Source organism: Camelus dromedarius, chromosome 9 (genome assembly GCF_036321535.1).
Source record: "Camelus dromedarius isolate mCamDro1 chromosome 9, mCamDro1.pat, whole genome shotgun sequence".
Taxonomy (NCBI): Eukaryota; Metazoa; Chordata; class Mammalia; order Artiodactyla; family Camelidae; genus Camelus; species Camelus dromedarius.
In genome coordinates this window covers 13,972,840-13,998,529 of record NC_087444.1, presented here as the reverse complement: position 1 = coordinate 13,998,529, position 25,690 = coordinate 13,972,840, and the positions used below count along the sequence as shown (strand labels likewise).

The 25,690-nt window shown below is 33.2% G+C and overlaps 1 protein-coding gene across 2 annotated transcripts in view; it reads right to left on the bottom strand.

Annotated features, from left to right (window-relative positions):
- STXBP3 (syntaxin binding protein 3) overlaps positions 1–25,690 on the bottom strand; it is a 47,063-nt gene that overhangs the window by 8,768 nt on the left and 12,605 nt on the right. For both annotated transcript variants that reach the window (XM_031457721.2, XM_031457722.2), the window contains 12 exons: positions 24,037–24,115; positions 22,606–22,706; positions 18,291–18,445; positions 15,709–15,799; positions 12,759–12,883; positions 10,144–10,239; positions 9,951–10,008; positions 4,693–4,758; positions 3,818–3,898; positions 2,602–2,740; positions 2,032–2,138; positions 1,391–1,483 (listed from right to left, as the gene is read on the bottom strand). In XM_031457721.2, the coding sequence (XP_031313581.1) occupies positions 1,391–1,483; positions 2,032–2,138; positions 2,602–2,740; positions 3,818–3,898; positions 4,693–4,758; positions 9,951–10,008; positions 10,144–10,239; positions 12,759–12,883; positions 15,709–15,799; positions 18,291–18,445; positions 22,606–22,706; positions 24,037–24,115 (1,191 nt within the window). The remainder of the gene's footprint in view (positions 1–1,390; positions 1,484–2,031; positions 2,139–2,601; positions 2,741–3,817; positions 3,899–4,692; positions 4,759–9,950; positions 10,009–10,143; positions 10,240–12,758; positions 12,884–15,708; positions 15,800–18,290; positions 18,446–22,605; positions 22,707–24,036; positions 24,116–25,690) is intronic.

Genomic DNA, 25,690 nt, shown 5'->3' with positions numbered 1-25,690 from the left:
TACTCATACTGAAGACAAGCCAATGAGATAAGAGAAGTTTTCCTTTTTATTTCATTTAAAAATTTTTCCTTCTTCTTAGGCTTAATATGTTATGAGGTATTTATGTGTGTGTGTGTGTGTGTGTATATACACATATAGTATATACAATGTTTAATGAGTACAGCATTTATATAGTTTATAAATAGTCACATACTATAGGCTTATGATCACATTCATTATGGTTAAGTGTGCATGATCAGAAAAGTTTGGAAAGCACTGCTTTACAGCATGGTAATACAAGTGGTATCAATAAGTAAAAATGGGCACAAGGTATTCAGCAGTCCGAGAATATTTCAGTAAGACTGCAAGATGCAAAGAAACCAATTTTCAGGAGAAACTCTGAAAGTCTTAGATTGCTACTGAACTAAAGGTGGATTTTCCGAATTTAACATGCAAATCCTTATAAAAGGGTTTGAGAAAGCCCATTCCTATTTTAAAAGTACTAGCAAAGAAGGAGGGAGGGTATAGCTCACTGGTAGAATGCATGCTTTGCATGCAGGAAGTTCTGGGTTCAATCCCCAGCACCCCCATTTAAAAATAAATAAATAAACCTAATTACCCCCAAAATTAAAAAAAAAAATACTAGCAGAGAAAAACTACTTAGTTCTACATCCTTGTTATGGGTAAGGGGAAAAAAAATCTCATGTTGCAGGAAAGAAGTCTAAATTCTTTAAACTTTTCATCTATGATTAAGCACGTGTGAATGACATAAAATCAGTCAAGCAAAACAGAAAAATCATAGGAATAAACTGTACACAATTAGTTTCCAAAAGAAAGTAGAAATTAAAGTTTAAGTCAAAGGAAAATTAGAATAAATAGAACTATCTGATTATGACTGAAGATTCAGTGCCGTGACTTTATTGAGCTCATAATATGATTTTTATTAGTTCATTTTCTAACTTCCTATAATTGAGTATTGTTTTCTAAAAGCAACAGTACTAAAAACATTAACCATGTGTTGACTATAATAGCAAACTATAGCGAGGTTTACATTTTAATCACAAACACATTTTTAAGAATACAGGAGTATGACTTTCTAGTAGTGGTCATAAGCAAATGTCATTTTGTTGAATGCAGTTTTTTTTTCATAAAGCATGTGTGTTCTTATTTTTTAAATTTATTTTGAGACGGTCAGTTGTGTGAGTTTGCAGTCTTAAAGAAGAGAAACTTTAAGATTCCTCTCCTCCCTTGACACAAGATATGGCCTTCTTCTGTGAACCCTCCCAGAATTACAAAAAAAAAATTCCTGACCCATAGATATTGAACATTGACTGACAGATAAATATACAAAAAGTAAAAGATATTCTACAGAAAGGCACTTCGGATATAAGCAAAATTTAATGAATTTTACCTCCAAAATATCTTTGATAAAAGGTGTCCATCGGGAGAGTTGAAAGGTTTCTTCTGCAGATCGATCCTTTCTTAATGGTTTGCCTTGTTGAGACTAATGTAATTAGAGGAAAAAAATTAAAAATCAGTAATTTTATTTAGTGGTACTCTCTTACTAAGTTTTCTAACAAAGATATTTAATTTTTCACAAATACTATGTTGCATTTGACTTGAAGAGTGGAAATGCCTACTCAAGAAATCTGAATTCAGGTGTGGTCACATAACTTCACAGAACTTTGCACATTAATGATAAAATTTATGATAGTATCAGAATATACATTTACTCCCAAGCGCTTGTATAAAACTTGATGGGATGGAGTGAGCTTCTAACTAGAGTTCTTTCAAATATTGCTATAAATGAATCATAAAAAGAAAAGCAAAAATAGCAAATTGTAACAGCAGCTGTAAGATACAAATTCACTAGAAAAATGTACTTGTCCAAATTACTCAGATATGGAGAAGAAAATAACATTATTTTACTTACCAAATCTACAGAGTAAAATTAAGAAGACTGTCCACATAGATTTCCACATAAGAAAACACTCAATGCAAACAACCACACGTGCATATATATAAGTATATACAGAATGTGAGATTTCTTACTGGAGGGACAATGGGAACACCCAGGTAACTCCAGTTACGAATCATGTCGCTCTCATTTTCTAACTTTACATTCTGGATCAACCTGTCCAAGTTTTCTTCTGTAGTTCCTTAGATAAGTAAAAATATGAGTACACAGTTACATAACTGCTACCACAATCATTTCTAGGTTTTAGGTAGTACCCATGAATAAGGCTTTTTTTTTTTCTTTTTTAAGTAAACATTTAAATTATACACTCTTAAGCCTTCACCCAATTTCACATTTTTCTTCTATCCATCTTAACCAAGTTTATATTTCTTTTAAATATATATTCTTATTCAAGTATAGTCAGTTTACATATCTTTGTTGTTGTTGTTGGGGGGAGGTAATTAGTTTAACTTATTTATGTATTTTTAGAAGAAGTACTAGGGATGCTATCACTGGAGCTGTACCCTCCCCCAGTTTACATATCTTGACCAATGACTTTTGAAATTTCCAAAATTCTCTTAGGATAAGTAGTAAACCACTTAGTATAAAATGATTTTAGAGCTAAGTACTTTAATATATTCATGAAAATAAACAGTCTCCATTACCATTAATACTGAAAATATAAAGTAGGATCGCTCTTATTTTATCATAGTTATCATGATTTTTGTTGAGGAGAACTGGAAGGAGTACTCGCATAGAATCTTTGACTTTCTGTCCTTCTGCATCAGTTCCAAGTGCCAGGTCCTTAATGAAAATGAAATATAGTCAGGAGTCCATAATCCAAATTCATTTTTCAGTTAAAAATATCTATTACTAAATCTTGCCAAATTTTAATGGAACATTGGTGACTTTTCACAAGAAAATGTGAGCAACACTTATAAACATTATTGCACAAAATGTAAAAAAAGACAAAAAATAATTCAAAGAAGAAAATCATTAATCTATACCTGTGCTAAAAGGTAGACACGAGCCACATGTGGCTACTGAGCACCTGAAATGTGTCTAGTCTGAATTAAGATGAGTTAAAAAACCAGATTTTGAGGATTTACGCATAAAAAAAGTAAAATATTTCAGTAATTTAAAAATATTGATTACATAATATGATAACATTTTGGATATACTGGGTTAAAGCAAATATATTATTAAAATTAACTACACTCATTTCTTTTTACCTTTTTGTTTCTTTTTCTTATGTTTCAGTCTTATTTTTTTATTCAAGTATAGTTGATTTACAATGTTATGTTTCAGGTGTACAAAACAGTGATTCAATATTTTTATAGCTCATACTTCATTTAAAGTTACTATAAAATATTGGCCATATTCTCTGCACTGTACAATATACCTTTGTATCTTACGTATTTTATACATAGTAGTTTGTCTTTTTACCCTTTTAATGTGACTTCTAGAATATTTAAAATTCCATATGACTTGCATTCTATGTCTATTAGACAGCAGTGATCTAAACAGTTTTGGCATTATAGAGGAGCCTGTAGTTAAATGTGCGTACACAGTACTCTGCAGGATGCTACGTTAAATGCCGTACCCATTGAAAAAGACCTGCCAACAATGCTACCCTGAAATAATGCTCCAAACACTTAAATCATCCCATTAAACCAAAAATGCATAATCACAGATTAGGAGGGACTGCTTTCTGTGATACTGTACAGCTACTTGTTAATGTTGGTAGGGAATGATGTATTAAATACCGAGTGGGTGAGTCTCCTTTCAGTGCACTGTACTGAGCAAAAAGTTAGGTTTTACTTTACAGAGTTCATTCTGAAAATCTATCATGAATATAGGTATTTCTGACACTGCACATACCTGTTCAGTTTTGCAGAGCTTTTCTATATTAGGCTTGAACTTACTCATGCAATCTTCTGCTAAGTTAAGATGAACAACTTGCTGAAAAACAGAAGAAATCAATTATTTAAAACATTTTAATATCTCTCTGTGCAACTCATAACACTAAACTTTTGAGATGGGCCTGAAGGAAAGCATGGGCCTAAGTGGAAGGAGATACCATGTAAATTAAGGGAAACAGCTCAAGAAAGGAAAAAAAAAAGTGAAAATTACCATGATCTACAGGGGATAATCAACAGACTGAAAAAAATAGAATGGGAGGGTTGAATTTGTGTTGGTTTTACAAGTAGTGAAAATAAGGTAAAAAAAAAAACAGTGAAGTCCTTAAAGTCAAGCAGAAAAAGTCTGAATTTATATTCCTGATTATAGATTAGGGAGAGAAATGATAAAAAAATATGTAGACTATTCTGATAATGACTTGTAAGAAGGACTGGAACAGCAAAAAAAAAAAAAAAAAAAAAAAAAGTTTACCTGCCCACAGAGCTTAATTGCTCTTAAATCTACTAATATGTAACTATTAAGAACCGAGCAGAATAACAACCACTGGTCAATCCAATGCTGAATTTTCTTATTAAGTTGATAAATACTAAACTCTCTGTTTGGCTGGCCAAGACAAAGATATAAAAAAGTGTAAGCTGGATTTGAATAAATCTAGAGTATATGCAGAGAGAATACTACTGGGAAGCTTATACATTGGGGTATTTCTCAGGCCTAGAGTAAGGTTTTAGGGTACAACTAACAGCAAGTATTCCATGACACCCACTGCTAAACCTGACTACAGAACTAGATGGACTAACAAACATGGTAAGGTGTGTCTCACATACAATACTGCTTACCTTAGTAATCTGTTTACGGAAATGGGGCATCTTTTTCATCAGTTGGGTAAGGGCACTAAGTGATATCTAGGAAAAATCAAACATTTTAAAGCAAACTTACGATTCAGTTATCCTATTTAACAACTTTAAAATCCTACAGTTTTAAGTATGTATTAATTTAGTAAATATTTGGCAATTTTCTTAAGAAAACAAGTTCAAGAGATTTCCAGTTTCAGCCATGATAAAGTAGTTAATATCAAAATTGCTCTCCCTCCATAAACAAAAATAAAATTGGACAAAATAAATAAGAGCCACATTCAGGCAATGAATAAAAAAATAGCTCAAAGCTAGGATACTTGAGTAAAGGAAAGCACAGAAGGTGACCCCTGCACTCACCCTGGCTTTTCCCTGAAACATTTTCCAAAGCACAGCAAAAGGAAGTAGAGTTCGAGCAGAAAGCAAGTCTCTCTGGGCAGAGGAAAAAGATCAGAGTTTGGGGCTACTGAGGTAGGGTTTGGGGGCCACAGTTCTAGAGAGAAAAGAGCCAGTCACAACATAACTCAAAGATATGTAGAGGGGCTGCCTTAGGATCCCTGGCCAAATCCTAAGTGGCACATGTACAGGGTATAACTCTTAACGGCCTAGCAGAGACCAACTGCTAGGTGGCTAAATGCCAGGCAGAGATTTCAGAGGTGTCCTAATGCTAAGACAATACTGGTGTTCTCTGATCCAGACAAAGCAGAGAGTCCTAAGTGATCATCCCACACATTCAGTCCTATAAGGGTTACATCTTTGGACTAAATCCAAAAGTGAAATACACTCACCATATCAAAAGCCTGACATAAAGTCTCAACATAAGCAAGGTGATTCATCAGCAAATTAACTACCTGTCAAAACACAACTTGATACTCTTTGTAGAGAGAACATAATACAGACCTTCTGCAATACAGCATCCAAAATGTCTAACATACAGTGATATATTACTGGACATGCAAAACAGAAAAAAGTTATTGATACTCAAGTGATAAAAGTCAATAAAAGTAGACCCAAGATAATCCAGTTGTTGGAGTTAGCAGACAGGGGAGAAGATGAACTAAATGGATAAAAAGATGGAATATTTCAATAGAGAATTAAACTTTATTAAAAAAAAAACCTCAATGGATATCCTAATACTAAATGTAATCTCTGAAATTAAAAACACAATGAATGACTCTCATATATTGCTAGTGAGACTCTAAAATGGTACAGCAACTTAGGAAAACAGTTTGGAAGTATCCAATAAAGTTAAACATACATTTACCATATGACCCAGCAATTCCACTCTTAATTATTTATCCAAGTGAATTAAAATATCTGTTCACACAAAACCTTAATGTTCATAGTGGCTTTATTTGTAATTGCCAACAACTTGGAAAAAACCCATTATGTCCCGCAACTTGTGAATAGATAAAATGTAGTACGGCCACACAGTGGAATACTGCTCAGCAATAAAAGTGTCGAGGCTACTGTTACATGTCATGTGAATGAATGTCAAGTGCATTACACTGAATGAAAAAGCTATACTCTTCATTCCATTTAGACGACATTCTGGAAAAGGCAAGACCATGGGATTACAAAAAAGATCAGTGTTTGTCAGGGGATCAGAGTTAAGCAGAGTGGTTGTCTACAAAGTGGCATAGGGAAATCGGGGTGGGAAGGTTAATGGAACTGTTCTATATCTTGGCTGTGCTTATATGAGAGTGTACATTTGTCAAAACTCATAGAATCATATACTATAAAGGGGGAACTTTACATTCTAATTCAGATTAAAAAATAATATGTTGAATGGATTTAACAGCAGACTGGACACAACAGACAGGCAGGGGACTCAAAGTCAGGTTAACAGAAAATATTCAATTAAAGCACAGAGAAGGAAAAAAATGGGAAAAGGAACAGAATGGGAGAGATGTAGAATATGGTCCAAAATCTAAAACAAGCAAATGAAGTCCTAGATGAAGGGAGAGACACCAGGACAAAATCAAGATGTGAGGAAATAATGGGCAAGAATTTTACAAATATTAAAAAAAAAAAAAGGAATTTTATAAATATGATGAAAGTTACAACGTAGAAGAGCTCCATAAATCCAAGGAGGATAAATACCAACACACCATAAGGTATATTATGGTCAAACTGCTAAAAATCAGAGTAAGAAAAAAATCTTTAAAAAGATACATTATCTTCAGAAAAACAAAAATAACATGACAGCTGACTTCTTTAACAGAAATTACGGTAGCCAGAAGGTGATGTATTGAAATCTTTTAAGTTGTTGAAAGGAAAAGAAAAACTGCCAACCTTGAATTCTCTACATCCAGCAAGTGTCTCTGAAAAACTTGTAAAACCCAGATACCCTCAGATAAAAACAAAAGTTGAGACAATGCATCCAGCCCAGATGGAAAAACCGAGGAGCAATAAGGAATAGATAACAATAAATTTCATAAATATGTGGATAAAAGTCTACTGAGAATTTAAAACAAAAATAACATTCTGACTTGATAACACATGTTAAAGTTAAACATATGACAATAGTACAAAAGAAGGGGATAAACAGAGTTAAACTATTACAACATTCTTGAATTGTTCAGAACAAGGCAAAAGATACTTTAAGGCAGACTGTCATAATATAAGGATACATTTTATAATATCCAACATGATGACAATAAAAAGGATAACAAAAGGTAAAACAAAAGTTTATATTGGAGATACAATAGAATTGTTTAAAAAAAAAGACAACATATAAAGAAGGCAGAAAAGGAAAAGGATAAAACAAATAAGGTGGTAACACAAACTCAACTATATCAGTAATTATATGAAGTATCAACGGACTTAAACATTATAACTAAAAGGTAAAGATCATCAGGTTGAATAAATAAAGCTCAACTGTAAGATCTTTTTAAGAAGTACTTTTTAAAGATAAAGACACAAATTGTTGAAAGTAAAAGATTAGAAAAGATATATCATGTAAACACTGACCAAAATAAAGCAGGTATGGCGATATTACTACCAGACAAAGCAGACTTTGAGGCAAGAAATACTGCAAATGAAAAAAACTGACATTTTATAATGATAAAAGATAAATTCAACAGAAAGATAACTGTCTTAAAATTATAATGGCTCTAATCAACATGGCTTCATCAGTTGACAAATCTTTGAAAGTTGACAAGATTATTAAAAAGACAGACTAATTCATAGTCATAATCTATACTATTTTTAGTAACTGACATAAAAAGCAGATTTAAAAAATCAGTAAAGAAATAGAAAATTCGAATAACATGATTAACCAACTTGATTTAATTGACATACACAGAATTTATATTCTTTTCAAGTACACATAGGGTATTTACCACAACAGACATATGCTAGGTCACAAACCAAGTCTAAACAAATTTCAAAGGGTTAAAATCACACAGTGCACATTCTCTGACCACTATATAATTAAATTACAACTCAGTAACAGAAAGGTAAGTAGAAAATTCCCCAAATTTTTGAAATTAAGAAAAAAACCATATTCCTATATAACACATGAGTCAAAGAAGAAATCACAGTGAAAGTTAGAAAATATTTTGAGCTGAATCAAAATAAAAATAGGTTATTCCAAAACTTGGGGGATGCAGCTACAGCAATGTCAAGATGGAAATAAGTAAGTATATATATAGTAGGAGAGAAAAAAGGTTGAAAATCAATGCTCTAAACATCCAACTCATGAAGCTAGGAAAAGAAAAACAAATTAGGCCAAAGAAAGTTGAAGGAAGGAAATAAAAATGAGTAGAAATGAATTCAGTATAAAAGTAATACATAATAGAGAAATCAACAAAGCCAAAAGTTGATTCTTTGAAACATTAATAATACGTACAGGGGATATTAATAGTAGATAGGCTAAAACATATATTGACAACATTAGGATTTAATAAATAGAATGTAACTACAGATTCTGTAGACACTGAAAGGATAATAAGAGGATATTTGAAAATGTAAATGTAATAGACAAATCCCTCAAAAATGCTATATACCAAAACTGATACAAGAAAAAGATTAAAAATTTGAATGGCTCTGTATCTGTTAAAGAATTTATAATAAAAGACTTTCCCATAAACAAAATTCCAAGCCCAGACTGCTTCAGTGGTGAATTCTTTCAAGCAATAATGGAACAAGTAATAGCAATCTTACACAAACACTTTCAGAAAATACAATAAGAGGGAAAGCATTACAACTCATTTAAAGATCAATACAATCTTGCTGACAATCAAAACCTGACAAGAACATTACCAAACGGAAAAAAAAAAAAAAAAAAAGAATTACTACAGGGAAATATTGCTCATAAACCTGGAAGCAAACACTCTAAGCAAAATATCAGCAAACAGAACCAAGTGATACAGGAAAAGGATAATAAATCACATCCAAGTAGAGCTAATTCCAAGAATGCATGGTTGGTTTAATGTTAGAGGATCAATGAATGCAATTCATCACATCAACAGAATAAAAGAGGGAAAAAAATAATTTCAATAGGTGCTAAGAAAGTATTTGATGAAATCCAACACCCACCGCTGATTTAAAAAACAAAAACGAAAACAAAAACAAACCTGTTGGCAAATATAGAATAGAATGGAATTTCTTAATCTGACAAAGGATCTATCTAAAATAACCTAAAACTGTGAGAATACTCAATGATGACATATCAAACGTGTTTCCCCTAAGGCTGGGAATGAGACAAGGATATCCCCTGTCACCAGTTCTATCCTACATTATACTGCTGGGAGGTATTAACTACTAAGAAAATTAGTTTAAAATGTATAAAAATTCAAAAGGATCAGACTGAATTTTCTTTATTCACAGATATTATTGTATAACTTTCTGGAATGACAAATATGTTCTGTATCTTGATTTAAGTGGTGGTTCTACAACTGTATGTGTATGTATATATACATAAGTATGTGAAAAGTTATTCAGTATACACTTGAAATTTGTGCACTTAGGTAAATTATATCTCAGGACAAGAAACCTAACATGAATGAATGCATTAATACAATTGGCTAAATGGCTTTTTAATAATAAACTTTAATGAAGCAAGACAGATAAAATGTCTCTAACTGTTGAGGACAGGTAATGAGTACATGTAAGTAAATTTTCTCTACTTTCATGTATGTTAGAAATTTCCCAAAATGGAAAGTTAAATAGATAAAATAAAAGTTACAAACTTTAAAATTCACCTTCATCATTATCCTAAAGTTAAGTAAGACTCTTACCTTTCCTTCTGTTGCTTTCTTTGTTGATGAAATTTCCTTCATAAGCTTGGGAATTTCCCTGTCAAATTGTGAGAGAATTCTTTAAATTTCTAAGGTGTAATTCTTTACAAAAATATTTCAAGATTACAAAATGTACTGTCATGTATTTAGTGTTTAAAAAATTTGGAATAAAAATTAAAATGAGTTCACATACTCTAATACAACAGCAATATGCCGATGTCGAATTCTGACCCAGAGGTCATCATCTTCCTCAAGGACTGCCTCTTTTTCCTTCCCATCTGTTTTATATCTACAGGTAGACAGAAGTATGAAACTCTGGATTATTTCCCCTCCAAAAAGTGAAAGAAACATTTTTATAAACAATAATTTTAAGACATAGCTCAAGAAACTGAAGAGTACATATATTCAATCCACTATTTTAGAGGAGATAATGAATATCTACTCAAAACTAAGCAATACTGTTATCCATACAATAAAAATCAAAGTGCTATGCCTATCAAGACTTCTTTACTTTCAAATGTTGGGTTTAACTGTCATTACCATAGTGTTTTAGCTCAGCAAAATGGTATCTTAGAAACAAAAATTCAATGTTCCACAATCAACTTTAAGAACAGGACTAAATATACTAACAATTCACATTCCAATTGCTCAAAACACTATTTGTATGTGCTAACAACCATCAGCACAACTATCAAACATTCATTGACTGAAGAAAAGAAGCGTCACCTCCAATGTAGCCTATTAAGTATTGAAGGTGTTTCAAGATTGGTACAAAATTCACCAACATATATCATATATTTCTATATTCTTCCCTAACCCTATAACCACATCTCCTTTAAGAATGGGAAAGGAAATGAGAGAAAAACTGTTATGTAGCCCTAAAAAACTTTGACTGTTTTAACGAGTTCTACTGTAGTGAGCATCAATTGAAGAGATTCATGAAATTATTAAGAATGGGCTTCCTGACTGCTTTGCCAAGTGTAATTTCTTGCTTCTCTTTTTCTGCAGATAGTCTTCCACTTGTGGAACTGGAAGATTCAGTCATCCTTGGGACTGTCAACTTCCTTAGCCAAGATGAGAAAGGACAGCATTGAGCTGTCCTAGCTTTGGACAGAAGACAATAAATGTAGATTTCGGTTGTATGAATATAATCATGTCTATAGCTCCCAAAATTTCAGGTCTCACCTATAAAACCATCTACCTGTGTGGTCTTGATTACAGATGGTGAAAGGAAGATGACTGTGCTTAATAATAAGACTGCTCTAGGACAAAGGCCCTTTTCTCACTTAAAAGGTCACTCTGTAATTATACAATACCTTTACCTTTTGACTTATAAACAAAGATTAAGGTAGCAGGCCTGACAATATTAAAAGATAATGACAATCCTATTTTAAGAGTACACTTAAAGAGGTCACCAAGATGAAAAACACAATCTAGATGTTTAGAAGTTCCTGCTCTGTATTATTTTCATTAACATTTGTGACAGAGCAAAAAAAAAAAAATTGTGACAGAGCACAAACCACAGGGAGTTCATGCTTCTATCTATCCCTGGACTTTTCTGATCCATAAAAAAAGGAGTATCTCTGATGTTTTTGTTTTTGCTTTTTAAAATAAGTCTCTCTATCACTCTCAAAAAATTAAACCTTGCTTTGTTTGCCAACAAACCCAGGGAGACAAATATTTTAAATACTAGGTTAGAAATGCCTGAAATTTATGTCCATAGTCTGGACCAAATCCTTTAGTGTCCCTCAATTCAAGTTTTTTCTAAATCTCTTGAGTAAAGCAGGTTTAGAGACCTAACGGATAAGACTGGTAAATAACATCCTTTCTGAAAATCCTGAATAAACTGCTTAAAATTACTTTTATGTTAGAAAAATAACCATGCTGATTTCTCCATGTCATCTAACATTAATACAAATAGCAGAGAAAAACTCAAAAGCCAGGATATGACCAGAATGCAAATATAAATACAATACAAAACACAAAATAGCTGAATAATGTTTGGTTTAAGAAAAAATATTAAATATTATAATTAGCACAAGTTTTGGGATCTTTCTAATCTATTAAAATTACTAAATTTAAACATAAAATTTCAAAAAATTAATTTTCATTTTCATTCTATGCTCAAGGCAGTAAAAATGCCAATTTGGATTTAGAAATTATGATATCAAATAACACATATATACATACTCACACATACTCATAAATGATACACAAAGGCACAATAAAATGGTTCCTTGATAGAAAAGCTTATTTCATTTTTCATTTAGCTTTCTATTTGATATTATTTTTTAAATTAATATGCTTATATCAGAGTTAAGTCAATAATAGGTACCAAACTGGTAAACTGTGTCTATTCTCAATAGCCATCCTATTGAGTTTCCTAGTCTTCTGATCTTTTAAAATACGTTATATTGACAAGACACACACAGACACTTTTCGATGTATGATTCAGAATAATTACAGCCTAACCAATTTGAATATGGTTTCCACTTCAATAAATATAGTAGTAGGCTTAGTATTTACTGAAAAGTACAAATTCCAACTGTTTAAAATGTATCTTTGCTGTAGACATAGTTAAGGAAGCAAATACACCAAAAAAGCTTCAAAGTTGTTAAATTACCCATTAACTAACAAGGTCAGGATACTTTTAATAGATTATGATTATAAGAATAAGAGAAGGATAAAGTCTCCAAATAAAAAAAGGTTACAGGGGCTTTAGATTTCTGGTGGCTACACGAATCATTAAATGCTAATATCCTTTCCTGTTTGTATATGCCCTATATATTCCCTTCAAGTTATACTTGCTTGTATGTATCATTCTCAATCGGCAGCAGATCATATGCCATTGCCTGAAAGGTCAGTTCATGCAGGACAGTAGACACAGGATCAAAGCCACGATCAATTATTATGAGCTGGGAATGAGTTTTACCCTGGAATAACAAGATAAAATTATCTTAAGAAACTTCAGTTTCTTTGTGTGAACACATTTTTACTATCTTAGAAAACAAAAGCAAACTTTTCCTAAGTTCTGCCACATTATTACAAATGTGAAGTTACATTAAAACAGAAAAATCTGAGTGGCACAACAGAGGGAAAAATACCACTACAAAGCCAAAAGCTTTCATAATTAGATTAAGAGGCTATACTCAATAATACAATATTGTGAAAATTCCTTTTAAAAAAGTAGTATTTGGCTTGCACTAAATCTATTTCCTTAGGAATTCAGCTCCATAAACACTAAAACTGATAAAAATTATGAACAGGTGCTATTACTTGAGCTCTCTATGCTACACACTGTGCTAAGCAAGAAATATCGATATTATTTAATCCTCATAGCAACCCTGTAAGACAGTGACTATTAATGCCATTTGACAATGGGGGGCATTAAGGCTTAAAATCAAGGATCTTCCCCAAATTACAGAGTTAGTATGTGGCAGAATGGTGATTCAAAGCCAGGTCAGCTTCATTCCACAGCCCACACTCTTAACCATTATGCTGTACTGATGCCATCTAAGATAATAAATCACAATGAAAGCTTTGTTATCATTAATTCACAAACAGCACTAATCATTAAACAGCAAGTAAGAGTGCTGGGAAAAATTTTTTTTTTAATATGGAAATTTTGCTTTTAATAGTTATTTTTTAAATTGGGGCATAGTGGGTTTTTTTTGTTTTGTTTTGTTTTTTTGGGGAAAAATTCTTAATACCAGATTCTTCCATACTTCATTTTAAAAAGTAATAAACTCTTCAGATTATCTGAAGGAGTAAGAGACAACTACAACTCACTACACAAACATTTCCTATTTATTTACTTATAGAAGACAGAGGTAAACTACAGATCTTTAAAACTTTTTCAATTTAACCACTCATTTAAATAGACCTTGAGACAGGACAGTATAGTGGTTAGTAGGAGAGCCTCTGGAATCAGGCAGATCTCGGTTTGAGTACAGTCTTGATCAGTTTTTTGCTGTACAACTTTGGACAAATTGCTTTACTTGTTAATATCTCAGTATTCTCATTTATAAAATATATATATATAGATATAAAATCAGAACCTCTGTCTTATAAGATTATTGTAAAGATTAAATGTAATAATACCATGAAACACTTAGCACAGTGTCTGGCACTTAGCAAGCCCTCAATACATGTAAGTTATGAGTCTTCAGAAATATAAACAGGAAAAGGACAGCGCAATATAAGTGTTATATCAGGGTTTAGGATTATGACAATATGTGAGAGGAAGAATCATTCGACTCAAAGAGTGAGGAAAGACCTCAAAAAGGAAGGTGACACTTTCTCAGGTCCTTGAATGAAAAAAGGTATCAAGTATTTGAAGAACGTATAATTTCTGAGGCAGAAAGAATGGAAAGGACAAGTTTGTTGTGGATTTTGTCTTTTTTTCATTGAAGTCATGAAGACCTAACAGGATATTTACTAATACAGTGATGGCTTATCTCTTTACTCAACAAACATTTACTGACTATCTACTATGCTATGTATACTGAACCATTATCTTCATAACTACACCCAGAACAAACAGCTTTCACTAGTCCTCCAAACCAAAAACTAGTTACTTTTCAAGTTTTAAACCAACATTACATTTAAGTTTAAACCCTCCATTCTAGCCAAGTTGTTTGCTTGTGAATTTTGCCTTTTTCTCTAAGCCTCTGCGCAAAGAATCCTGTTGGAAGGATGGTATGGCTCAAGTGGTAGAGCACATGCTTAGCATGCATGAGGTCCTGGGTTCAATCCCCAGTACCTCCTCCAAGAATAAATAAACCTAATTACAAAAGAATTCTGTTATCCAAGTGAAAAACTCCCTCTTCTATCATGTTATATTCATTCTTCAAGTTCAAGGGCCTTTTCCTCTAGGATGCCTTCCAAGACTCCAGTTAGAGTGAGATTAACCCCCAGCCTATGTTCCCATTTCATTCTATGTACTCTCCTCTCATTCCACTTATTACACAGCACTGTAATTGGTAGTTTCCTTGCCCATCTCCTTTTTAAACTATCAACAGTTCCTGCTTCTCATTCTTCAGCTACTGTAATATGGCTTCGTAGCCCTCTGACACCACCTCTGTCAGTCTACTCCGGCTCCTCACTCTCCAATCCAAGCCCAAATGCTGGAATTTCCTAGGTTCCAATCCTAGTCTTTGGTTACTTTATATTATCTTGGTAAGACACTACTAGCTGTCATTTATTAAACTCCTGTATGTGCCAAATGCATGCTAATTTGCCTAATCTTCATACCAACCAAGCAAGGTACGTATTATCTGATCCATCTTGTAGATGAAAATATAACTCAGAGTAAAAAATATGTCCATAATCATAGAGCTGGCGATAACAGGAATAACTCTATTTATAAGTGTTTACTCAGTGGCAAGCATTGTTCTAAAACCTTTATGTGTATTAATTCATTTAATTCTCTCACTAGTTTAGAAAACATATATTCTCTTATTAATTCCATTTTACAGATAAGAAAACTTAGGCACAGAGAAGCTACATAATTTGTTAACTGACATATCTATGAATTAAATGGCAGAGCCAGGATTTAACCAATACCTTCACCACTAAACCATTCTGTCTATTAAGGTTTCCACTATCACCTACATTAATGAGTCCCAATTCAAAACTGGGAATCTATGTTAACGATTCCCAAATCATAATTGGAAAATTAACAAACAATAGTTTCGTTGGCTTATAAAGAAATAAGACAGACTTTACGCATCACCACTATTTGTCTTTTATACATTACCTTTATTTGGCTCTTTTCATCAATCTTGTAGTAGTTTTCAAGTTTTTTTTCAACAAGCTGGGCAAGCTTACCGGCATTATCTAGAGGTTTACTAGAAATGGAAAAAATGTTCAAACAATTATTTTTCTTTCAAGACACATTTTATAACATTATCAAGTTGAATTCTAAAATTAAACCATAAATTTATTAAATTAAAAGATTTTATAAACATGGAAAAGTTCCGATAATAATACATGAAATATAATGTTATAGCAATTTGTCTGGATTTTATCAATGTAAACCTTATGTGCGCTTCGGATTTTTTTTGCACATGAAGAAAATACTATAAACAAAACTGCCGTTCCTTTATTCCCTTCCCAATTCCTGGTCTTCTCCCCTACTGTAACTGCTGGGTCATACAGTATACATATTTTCAACTTTTCTGGATATTACTGTATTACTCTCCAAATTACTTGACCAATTATCTCTCCCACTAGCAGTATGAGTTTCCCCACATGTTCTCTAACATTTAGTCAATTTTCCAATAGTCTTTTGCATAAAATCTTGTATATAATTGTCTTCTAAAATGATAAAATCATAGTCTAAATTGTAACTTCATGACCAGCGATATTAGTATAACTTCTGAGTATACAAGAAAAATGTTGGAAAAGGCTCTTCAGTTAGTACATCAACCTCAAAAATAGAGGATCTCCTTGTAAGGGCTTCAAAGTATTAAAGGATCTTTAGTTTTTTTTTTACCTCAAAAGTAAATAAAGCAGCAACTATAAAGAATACTTTATTACACATTTTGCTTTAAAATATTTTCAGAAGAAAATAACTTCATGTTAGAATTACACTTGAGAAGTTCATAAGGCATAAAGAATACTCTGCAAAAGAACAGGTAGGATTTTTAAAGCCTGAATTATTATTTAACTATTACAATAACTCAAAACAGGTCCTTAGTAAGCTATTAAATTATAAAACGGTTAGTCATCCCTTGGTATCCACAGGGGACTGGTTCCAGGACCTCTGTTGGATATCAAACTCCGTGGATGCTCAAGTCCCTATATAAAACGGCACAGTATTTTTGTGCAACCTATGCACATCCTCCATGTATTTTAAATCATCTCTAGATTACTTACAACACTAACACAGTGTAAATGCTATGTAAATAGTGATAATAATGTAAATGTTATGTAAGTAGCTGCCTGCGTGTAACAAATCAAGTTTTGCTTTTTGGAACTCCCTGAAATTTTGGTTTTTTAATATTTTTGATCCACAACTGGCTGAATCTGAGGATGCTGAACCTGGGGATACAGACAGCCAACTATATTACTCATTTCCCTGAAAAGAGCCAAACACCAGGAGCAGAAGCTTCAACAGATCCTGAACTCTAGCAGAAGATAAACCACTCAGTTCAGAATGTAATTAGCATATCACCTGTAAGAAAAAGAACATTTCTAATACCTGAGGTGTGAGTAAAGGGCTTCTCTGGTAACATCTGAATTAAGGAGACTTACTATTTTTTCTAAGTAATTAATAGTAGATTTTTTAAATGGTTAAGGATAATGTAACTTAAAGTACTACATGAATTTGAAATTAAACAATTCAGCCAAGTAACATGACAAACGTCAATGTTTAAATTAAAGAAGCTTTCAAAAGAGAAACGAGTGAACGTACTTAGTAGCAGTGGTAGTACTACTACCATTTTACTAGTGCCATGCACTATTTTGAGTGTTTTACAGATATTAATTCATTTAATTCTTAAAAAACTTTATAAGGTGGGTACTTTTATCCTCTCATTTCATAGATTAGGAAACTTGAGGGCAGAAGGATCACACAGCTAGTAAAATCCAAGCTGTCTGGCTATACACAACAACATGGATGTCTCTCAGAATATAATGCTGAACAAAGCCAGAAATTAAAAAAAAAATCATGGTCTCATTTATACCAAGTTCAAAATCAGGTAAAACTAAAAATGCATTAGAAGTCAGGATAGCAGTTACCTCCGGGGAGGAAATAAGGGGTGGTGACTAGAAGGGATCATGGGGGAGGTCTCTGAGATGCTGTTAATGTTCTGTTTCTTGACCTTGGTAAAGTTAGATGGGTATGTTTAATTTGGAGTTCTCAAGCCATATAAATATAATTTATGCATTTTACAGTAAGCCTTACTTTTAAAAAGAAGCAAATAAAGGCACATGGTACTAAAGTCAAACTTAAACTTTTAAGAAACTCCAAAAATCTATTTATAACCAGTATCCAGATAATATGGTCATTTAATTTGTTGGAAATTTAATAAAACATTAAATGTAGGCACATATTCCCCATATGTCCCAACAAAGGCATTCCTCTAATTATTCCTAAACTTATGAGAAATATACCTGTAAATCATACCATAATTTAAGTTCTGAAACTCAGAAACAGAGGTTATTAGTTACTCTGAAATTTAAGCCTTTAAATCTGCTATATGTAGAGCATAATTTTATGAAGAAAATGAATTCTGCAGACCAACACACATAAGCACAGAGACTGACTTAGTCTGTACCAAAAAGCAAATAGACAGCATAACGTATAACATATAAAGACACCACCGAGTGTCTTACCTTTTATATCTTACTCCGGGATTTTCATCCAGGGTAGCACATACTGTAACTATCTGCTCAGCCATCGCTTCCATAATGACATCTTTTCCATTTGCATTACTAGGGTCTGGACTGTAACAGTAATAGAATGCATCTGGTACATCAAGAGTATATACCTAAGTTAGGCCAAAAAATTCACACTGTCAATCTGGAAATTTGATTTTAAAAATATACCAAGAAAAACACAGCTATTCCTTGGGATACTAAAAAAACAAAAACAAAAACAAAAAAAATTGTACTAACCATGCTGTCCTGAAACAACTGTGTTTTTACCTTAGTCAAATCTCATTTTCTCTGTCATCTTGACTTCATCCTTTCTTTTTCTCACTCTCCTTTCCTGCTTAGTCTACCTCTCTCCTTCAATTCTTGGTTCATATATAGATTGTACTGTTTGCTTTTTTCTACCTGTGCAGCAGATGAAAGAATCTGAGGTAGCCGAACTAAAATAAAACTCTAACACCTGGAACAAAGAAACAGCAAAGCCAAAACTGGTCTATATATCTGACATACATTAAAATCTTAACCCATTAGAGAATAACCTAGAAATTTTCCAAAGCGGATATATAGTTTCAATTCTTTAGCTTACATTCTTAATGCCCTTAAAATAGAGAGGTACTTCCCCAAAAGACACAGCATTGTGACAGACAGAACATTTACTTACATGCATAGGATGAGATTAGAGATTTACTATGACTGTTATTTGAAGGATATAAAAGAAAAAGCTGTGTAATTGGAGTTGAGAGTTCCCTATTAAACTAATTTTTTTAAACAATGACAGTACTTCCCCTTAGCCTAAAATAATGTATTGAATGTAAAAGTATACGGTATGTAATAAACATCATACATTCGCTAATGAATTACAAATAAACTTTCCTACATTTCCTTTCACAAAGTCATTTGTTTCTCTGAATGCAACTGATCACCCACAGCAGCAGCCTAAACATGGACTGAGATTTAGCTGCAGCTATCACTTTTGTCTGTGCTTCCAAGTTTTGGTTGCTATGTTAACTGCCAACAAGCACCCTACAGCTGGACTGTGGCTTCCTCATAGTATACTATTCCACTCCAGAACATAATATCTATTCAAAAATATTTATTGTCCCTCCCTGTGGGGCCTCTCCCTATCGGAGTACCCTTCCCACTCATTGATATCTGACTTGCTATGGTCACTGGATGTGAGTAGACGTGACATGTGCCACTTCCCCACAAAAGCTTTAAAAGTCACCATGCGGCTCCACCATTTCTCTCTTCCCTCTGCTGTGATCTAGACAGGGGCTACTCCTTCAGTCTCAGAATGAAGAGGATGTAGAGCAAAGCCCCAGTCAAACCACAATAGACACTAACATGAATGAGAAATAAACTCTGCTGTTGTAATGCATTGGTATTTGGGGAGTTGTTACCAGTTATCTAAGCTAGAATCTAGTACTCCAATTAACCAAATAGAATTTGGGAGCTGGTTTTCATTTTACGCTCACATTTCTTCCCTTTCCTTTCTTTCCCTCCTCCTCCCCCCACTTTCCATCACTATCATGTTCCTTTAGACTATTACTAAATGCTTTCTTCATCTTCATGACCCACAATCAGCTCCTTGAATATATCAGCTCCCCACAACTTCCACCTACCTTTCTTGCTAATTCATAGCTAGCTTAGCTATAAACAAACTCCTCTATATTCTTGAATGCTTTCCATCTAACTGCCCTAATGTATACATGAGGGTATTAATTAACTTAAACCCTCTGAAAGGGAAAGAGAGCTTTCTTTAATGCCTCTGACCCACAGATTCAGGAGAAGTCAACCTCCTTCCTTTCCATGTGACTTCTAAATGTGTTCAACGTCCAACTTTTCTTCTCTGGAGAACTATCGTATTTGACTTTATCAATCTCTCCTCGATCTCCTGACTTCTCCTTTTCCTTCAGGACTTCAGGACTTTTCTGCAGGAGCCCATTTTCTGTCACTCTTGATAGTACCTGGAGTCTCCTACAACCTGGTCTCAACCTACCTATAAACACAACCTCATCCATCATACTGTCACCCCTTATAATCCATATCCCTGTTGCTCCCTTGCACCTTTCTGCTTCTGTATCTTTGCACTCTCACTTCCTAGAATATTCTTTCCTTCTTCAATACTCCCTTATGAAATTCTATCCATTCTTCAAATGTTTTCTCCTTCTCTCAGAGACAGTTAGTTAATCTCTTGTGGTAGATTACAAGCTGCTTCCTCAAAAACCATTGTTCCCTTACTTTTCAGTAATCATACCAATTGTTTGGGGGAAGCAGCCATATGCCCAGCTAAAAGCTGTATTTCTGTTTTCCATGCTCGTAGGTATTGGCATGTGACTGAATTTTGGCTAACAAGTTATAAATGAAAATTATGTACTTCCTTCTTTCTCTCCTTCATCCTGCTTCCTCAAATGAGAATGTAATAATTCCATAGTCATCTTGGATCATGAGGGCCACGCTAGGGGAGACCTGGCCCCTGACAATTGTGTAGGACCAGCATAATAGATATATAGCCCATTTCCTGACTTGTTTTATATTGGCAAGAAATAAATTTCCATCTTGTTTAAGCATGGAAAGTTTAAATTGTCCTGTTACAAGCAGTTGAACCTAATCTTCACTGGTATAGTTTTGAACATGTGCAATACTTTCTCTTATACAGCTGAGACGGAGCATGTATCTTGCTCATCTTTTCACAGCAGACCGCTCTGCATCTGGAAGGCAGGGTCCACTGCACATGATCTTGATAAATGCTCATGTAAGCCTTTGCTCATAGCTCAAGGCGCTTAGTAGTATTTCATTTATATCTTCACTAACAATCAAACAAAAGATCATAATATTTTCACTGTAATTTCTCCATAATAGTTAAATTATTAAGTAAACTATCCTAAGATGTTTATCAAGAAGTAAATTAAAAGAAAAAACTTCTTAGGGAAAAAACACAGCAGACAGTCATGACCTTAATCACAACATTTTGTAAAGACTGGTAAGTAGAAGATCCCCACGAGATTTGTCTATACACGTAAACACAAGTTATTTCCATCAGTCATCAAATTAGCAGATATCCACACAAACCTCCCCTTCAAACACAGCAGTTACTGAATTTTAATGAATTCTGAGGCTAAAACCATATTTATCTTCCATGTGGCAAGATGTTCTGAGCATTTTTGTAATATTTATCACAGTACTATTTATATCCCACATCATTTTAGGAAGTCCATTTTTACCCTACAATAAACTTACATATCATATTAAAAGGAATCAATCTAAAAGAAACCTTTAGAAAACAGTTTAATGTTAAGCAGGCATCTTAAAATTTTGCAAATTTGACTAAGGTCTTTCTTTGTCAAAAACAGCAATAGCTAAAAAGAAAAATTTGTTATTTAGGACCTTTCTATTTCTTAAAATGTTGACCTTATAGTTCCAAAAAACAGTGAACTATTTCAACTCTATGAAATGTTAACACAGAGAACAGAGCTGAACAGTACACCAGGTGTGTGATTAAGGCAAGTTACTTAACCTCTGATTTCCCCATCTTTAAAATGGAGATAGAATTACCATCTATTCATAGGGCTATTGTGAAGATGACGTGAATATTATGGAAAGCATTTAGGAAAGTGTCTGACATACAGAGAGTACTATGTGTTTGCTATTACCACTATTATTTTTAATTGAAGGCTCATTAACTTCTCCAAAGGCAAAATAAATCTACAAAAATCCTTCATTTTATAAATTAAAATAAATGACAGTTTACGTAATGTTCCATAAAAAATTTATTAAAGAACTTTGTTTTAATATCATAAATGGTTACAGAACCTAAAAGCATTTATTTCTTTGGAGTCATCCAACAACAATTGGGCTTAAAATCTTTTGATTTCAGTCTGATAGGGCTGTAAACCTTGATACACACAGGACTTAGTGGCAGATGAGAAATTTAAGTTTCACTTTCATTATTAATGTTATACTATAATTTAGTACTCATGTTCCTCCCTTCATCAGAGGAAATGTTTATTTGTGGATTGTTCAAAATTCACCAAATAGATAACATATAAAACATCTTTAGGATATACCTTATTAACAAACAGGCTCATAAAACTGAATTTTAAAATCCATTATGAACCAAAATTAAAAATAAAGAAAGTCTGGGTCTTCTGAGCATGAGCCACCCATTATCCTTGCTTGCCTTTGCAATAAGCCTTTCTCTGCTCAAATATATAAATACATATATACATACATACATACATACATAAATACGTAAATAATAAAAAACAGAAAGTACCTGAGACTCAAGTGGAATGAAGGAAATATTTATTTCTTTACATCTTCTTATTGACTTGGAGCAAGAAGCCTTAATCTTGTTGAAGAGATTATCAGGGCAAACTGAGAGAAGAAAACAAACCAAAACATGTAACTCCATCTAAATTTTCATTCTTTTGAATAAATTATTCCAATATCCAATTCTTTTATATATAATTACTGACTTTCACAAAGTAATTTACTATGAGGACAAAGATAATATATAAATACTGTTCTTCACTTTACAGAGCAGAAGCATTCTAGTCACGAAGGCTGTAATGGATATTTCATTTTCCCCATTCATATCCACCATAACCTAAGATATATTCCCTTAGAAGGCTAGTAACATAGCCAACTAAAATTGTTTGAAATGAAAACAAGCCCAAACTCAGGACTTAATAATCTTTCATAGAACTTTCAGAATTTCTTAAGAGTTTACACTACTTTTCTATATCTGCCACTAAGGGTAACCATACCATATAAATTTATTTTTCCTTGAATTACAGGAAATTTCTCTAATGTCAGGAAATTCTAAATCTCTAGAGCCCATTTCCTCCCCTCCTCCCACCCCCCTTTCACCTAACTGCTTATAATTTCACTAAATCTAGGCTGGAAAATCAACCAGTGGCTCCTACTGTCTTTTAACATGATGCTCTTTAGCCTCAAGATTCCTTAAATTAAAAGAGGCTTCACATTCATTAAATTTTATCAATTCCATAAACATGTATTTCTGAATGATAAAGTTACTTAAATGACAAATACTTATGGTATGGCATTTTTTAGAATGCAAATTACTACTAGACATGAGATAAATAGTAACTGACAGGAAAAATAACATACTACTTCAAATGATGATTCTCTTAACTTAGAGACCAAGACTTGACTTAATAAATGGCATTTTTATTGCTGCAGTATAACTATGTAAGATAAAACCTAAAACAGAATTGTATGTGTCTCTGGACTTTAAGATTCTTTAGTTTAGCTGCTTTCCATCTGAATGTACAGCATAGAAAAAGACACGTGATAGGTTTTCTCCCTTAATATTAGCAAACAGATGGCAGTTTCTCCCAATGGGTCTTATTTTTTATTACATAATCAAATCCCTAGTTGAAACTTTGATTTAAAGAATTCTTCCTGTTATCATCACAGAATTTGAGAGGAAGCCCTCTCTGCCAACTCCCTCACCCTGTATATCAGCAAAAATGATGGTCTTTTGAAACTGTTTGGAATGATTTAATTTTCTATCACCTTAACATGAATTAGGATAGATATAATCTTGCATTTTTAGATTCTTTCTAAATTAGATCAAACAGTAAATAAAAGTCACTCACTAGTATTAGAAGTATTGTAAGAAATACTTCATGATTAATAGGATTTGAAACAATGAAGCAGTAACTTTTGCAAAGCTACTTACAGTCAGTGAAGTATACATACGCTGCTTTATATCTGTTCTCCGATTTACTTCCAAAATCACGTAAAAAACAGTCTACAGACTTAAAAAAGGTTAGATGTTAATACACATTTTATCAAATACTAATTTAAATATGCTAGCTTTTGAAATAACTAAGATTATTTTATTCTGATAATAAAATAAAACCTTAACTGTCAACAGTTTAATTTATAAAAGTTTGTAGCATTTTAAGATGCTATGTTGTCCAGCCAGTTATAGCTAGAAACGTATTAAGTAGTAAGGTAAAATGTATGAACAGCATGCTCTTTGGAGATAAGGAGATCTCAGAATGGTCAAGTGCCTGGGAAGCTGAAGCAACAAAAAAGACAAGACCACTGGAAGATACAGATCAAGGAATTGAGAAGCCAATGAACGAACTGGAAGTATTACCTATACGGATAATTAAACCATTTGAGACTGACCAGAGAAGTGCTGAAGAGACTGACAGTGAGCTAGGAGCTAAAATTGTCAAGGGGGATTAGAATGAAAGGCCCAAAGATTAGCAGACTTCAAGGAGGAGGAAAAGAAGGTAAGAGAGTCTGGTAGCATTTGCCTCAATGCTGGTAGTTTTAAAGACATGATAGTCTAAAAAGCAAAAATGAAGAACAAAGAATCTAATTCTCTCACTTTTGTCCATTCCTTTTTCTCCTCCTGGAACTCTGAGAGCTAGTATATTTTTGTTAGAGCTCAAGAATCCATCTTGCAGGTCTCTTATCTTCCCCACCATGATTTCCATGATTGTTTTTTCGTTTGAGATAATCTAGTTTGATGCTCTAGACTATTAATTCAAATTTCCATAGTGATTAGCCTCTTCTTCAATTAACTATATAACTGAGAAAATACGTTTCTGAGCTTCAGAAAGTTTTTTTATGTGCTATACCAGACTCTTCTTAAATGTACTATTTTTCTGTTCAGGTTATCATCCCTCTCTCCAAGCCCCTATATTTTGCTAGATGTGTGTTTTCTTTATTCTTATAAACCTTCTCTCTCTGGGCACTTGATCCACTTAGATGTGTGGTTGCTTTTCTTTGTCAGCTCACCTCAGGCTTAGGTTTAGTTGTTGGGAGTACCCTATGAGGAGGAAGGCAGAGGTTTCTCCTGTTGAGGGCTGTAGGTGTAAAAGCAAACAAACCATCCAAGTGACCTTTCCCCTAGGGTTCACAAATCTCTTATAGCCAAACTCTTCTTAAATTTTGTCATTTTATGATCCTTGCCTGGGAACTCTCTGAGGCTGGTCTCCAGGTATTCGCCCAGCCCCAGAGGAAGGAAATCTCACACCAGGTTTCTCTACAAGTACCCAAGGAGCCCAAGGCCTCACTTGTACCCAGAAGCCCGTAGTAACCAAGAGGTAACTGATTCAGGACAGGAAGAGAAACTGCAGTTGGTTGTGGTGGAAAAAGGAGTCACATTCAGGTACCATTTTCTCAGAATTGTTTGATCCTTTACTGAATATACAATTTTATATCCTGCTTTTGTCACTTAACATTAAACATAAAAATTCATATTGATCATTAAAATTTCCTGGAAACCTTATTTTCAACGGCCACAAGGTCTTTCATACAATTATTTGTTAATGCTAAGAATTTATTATGACTTATTTATTGCTAGGAATTTAGTT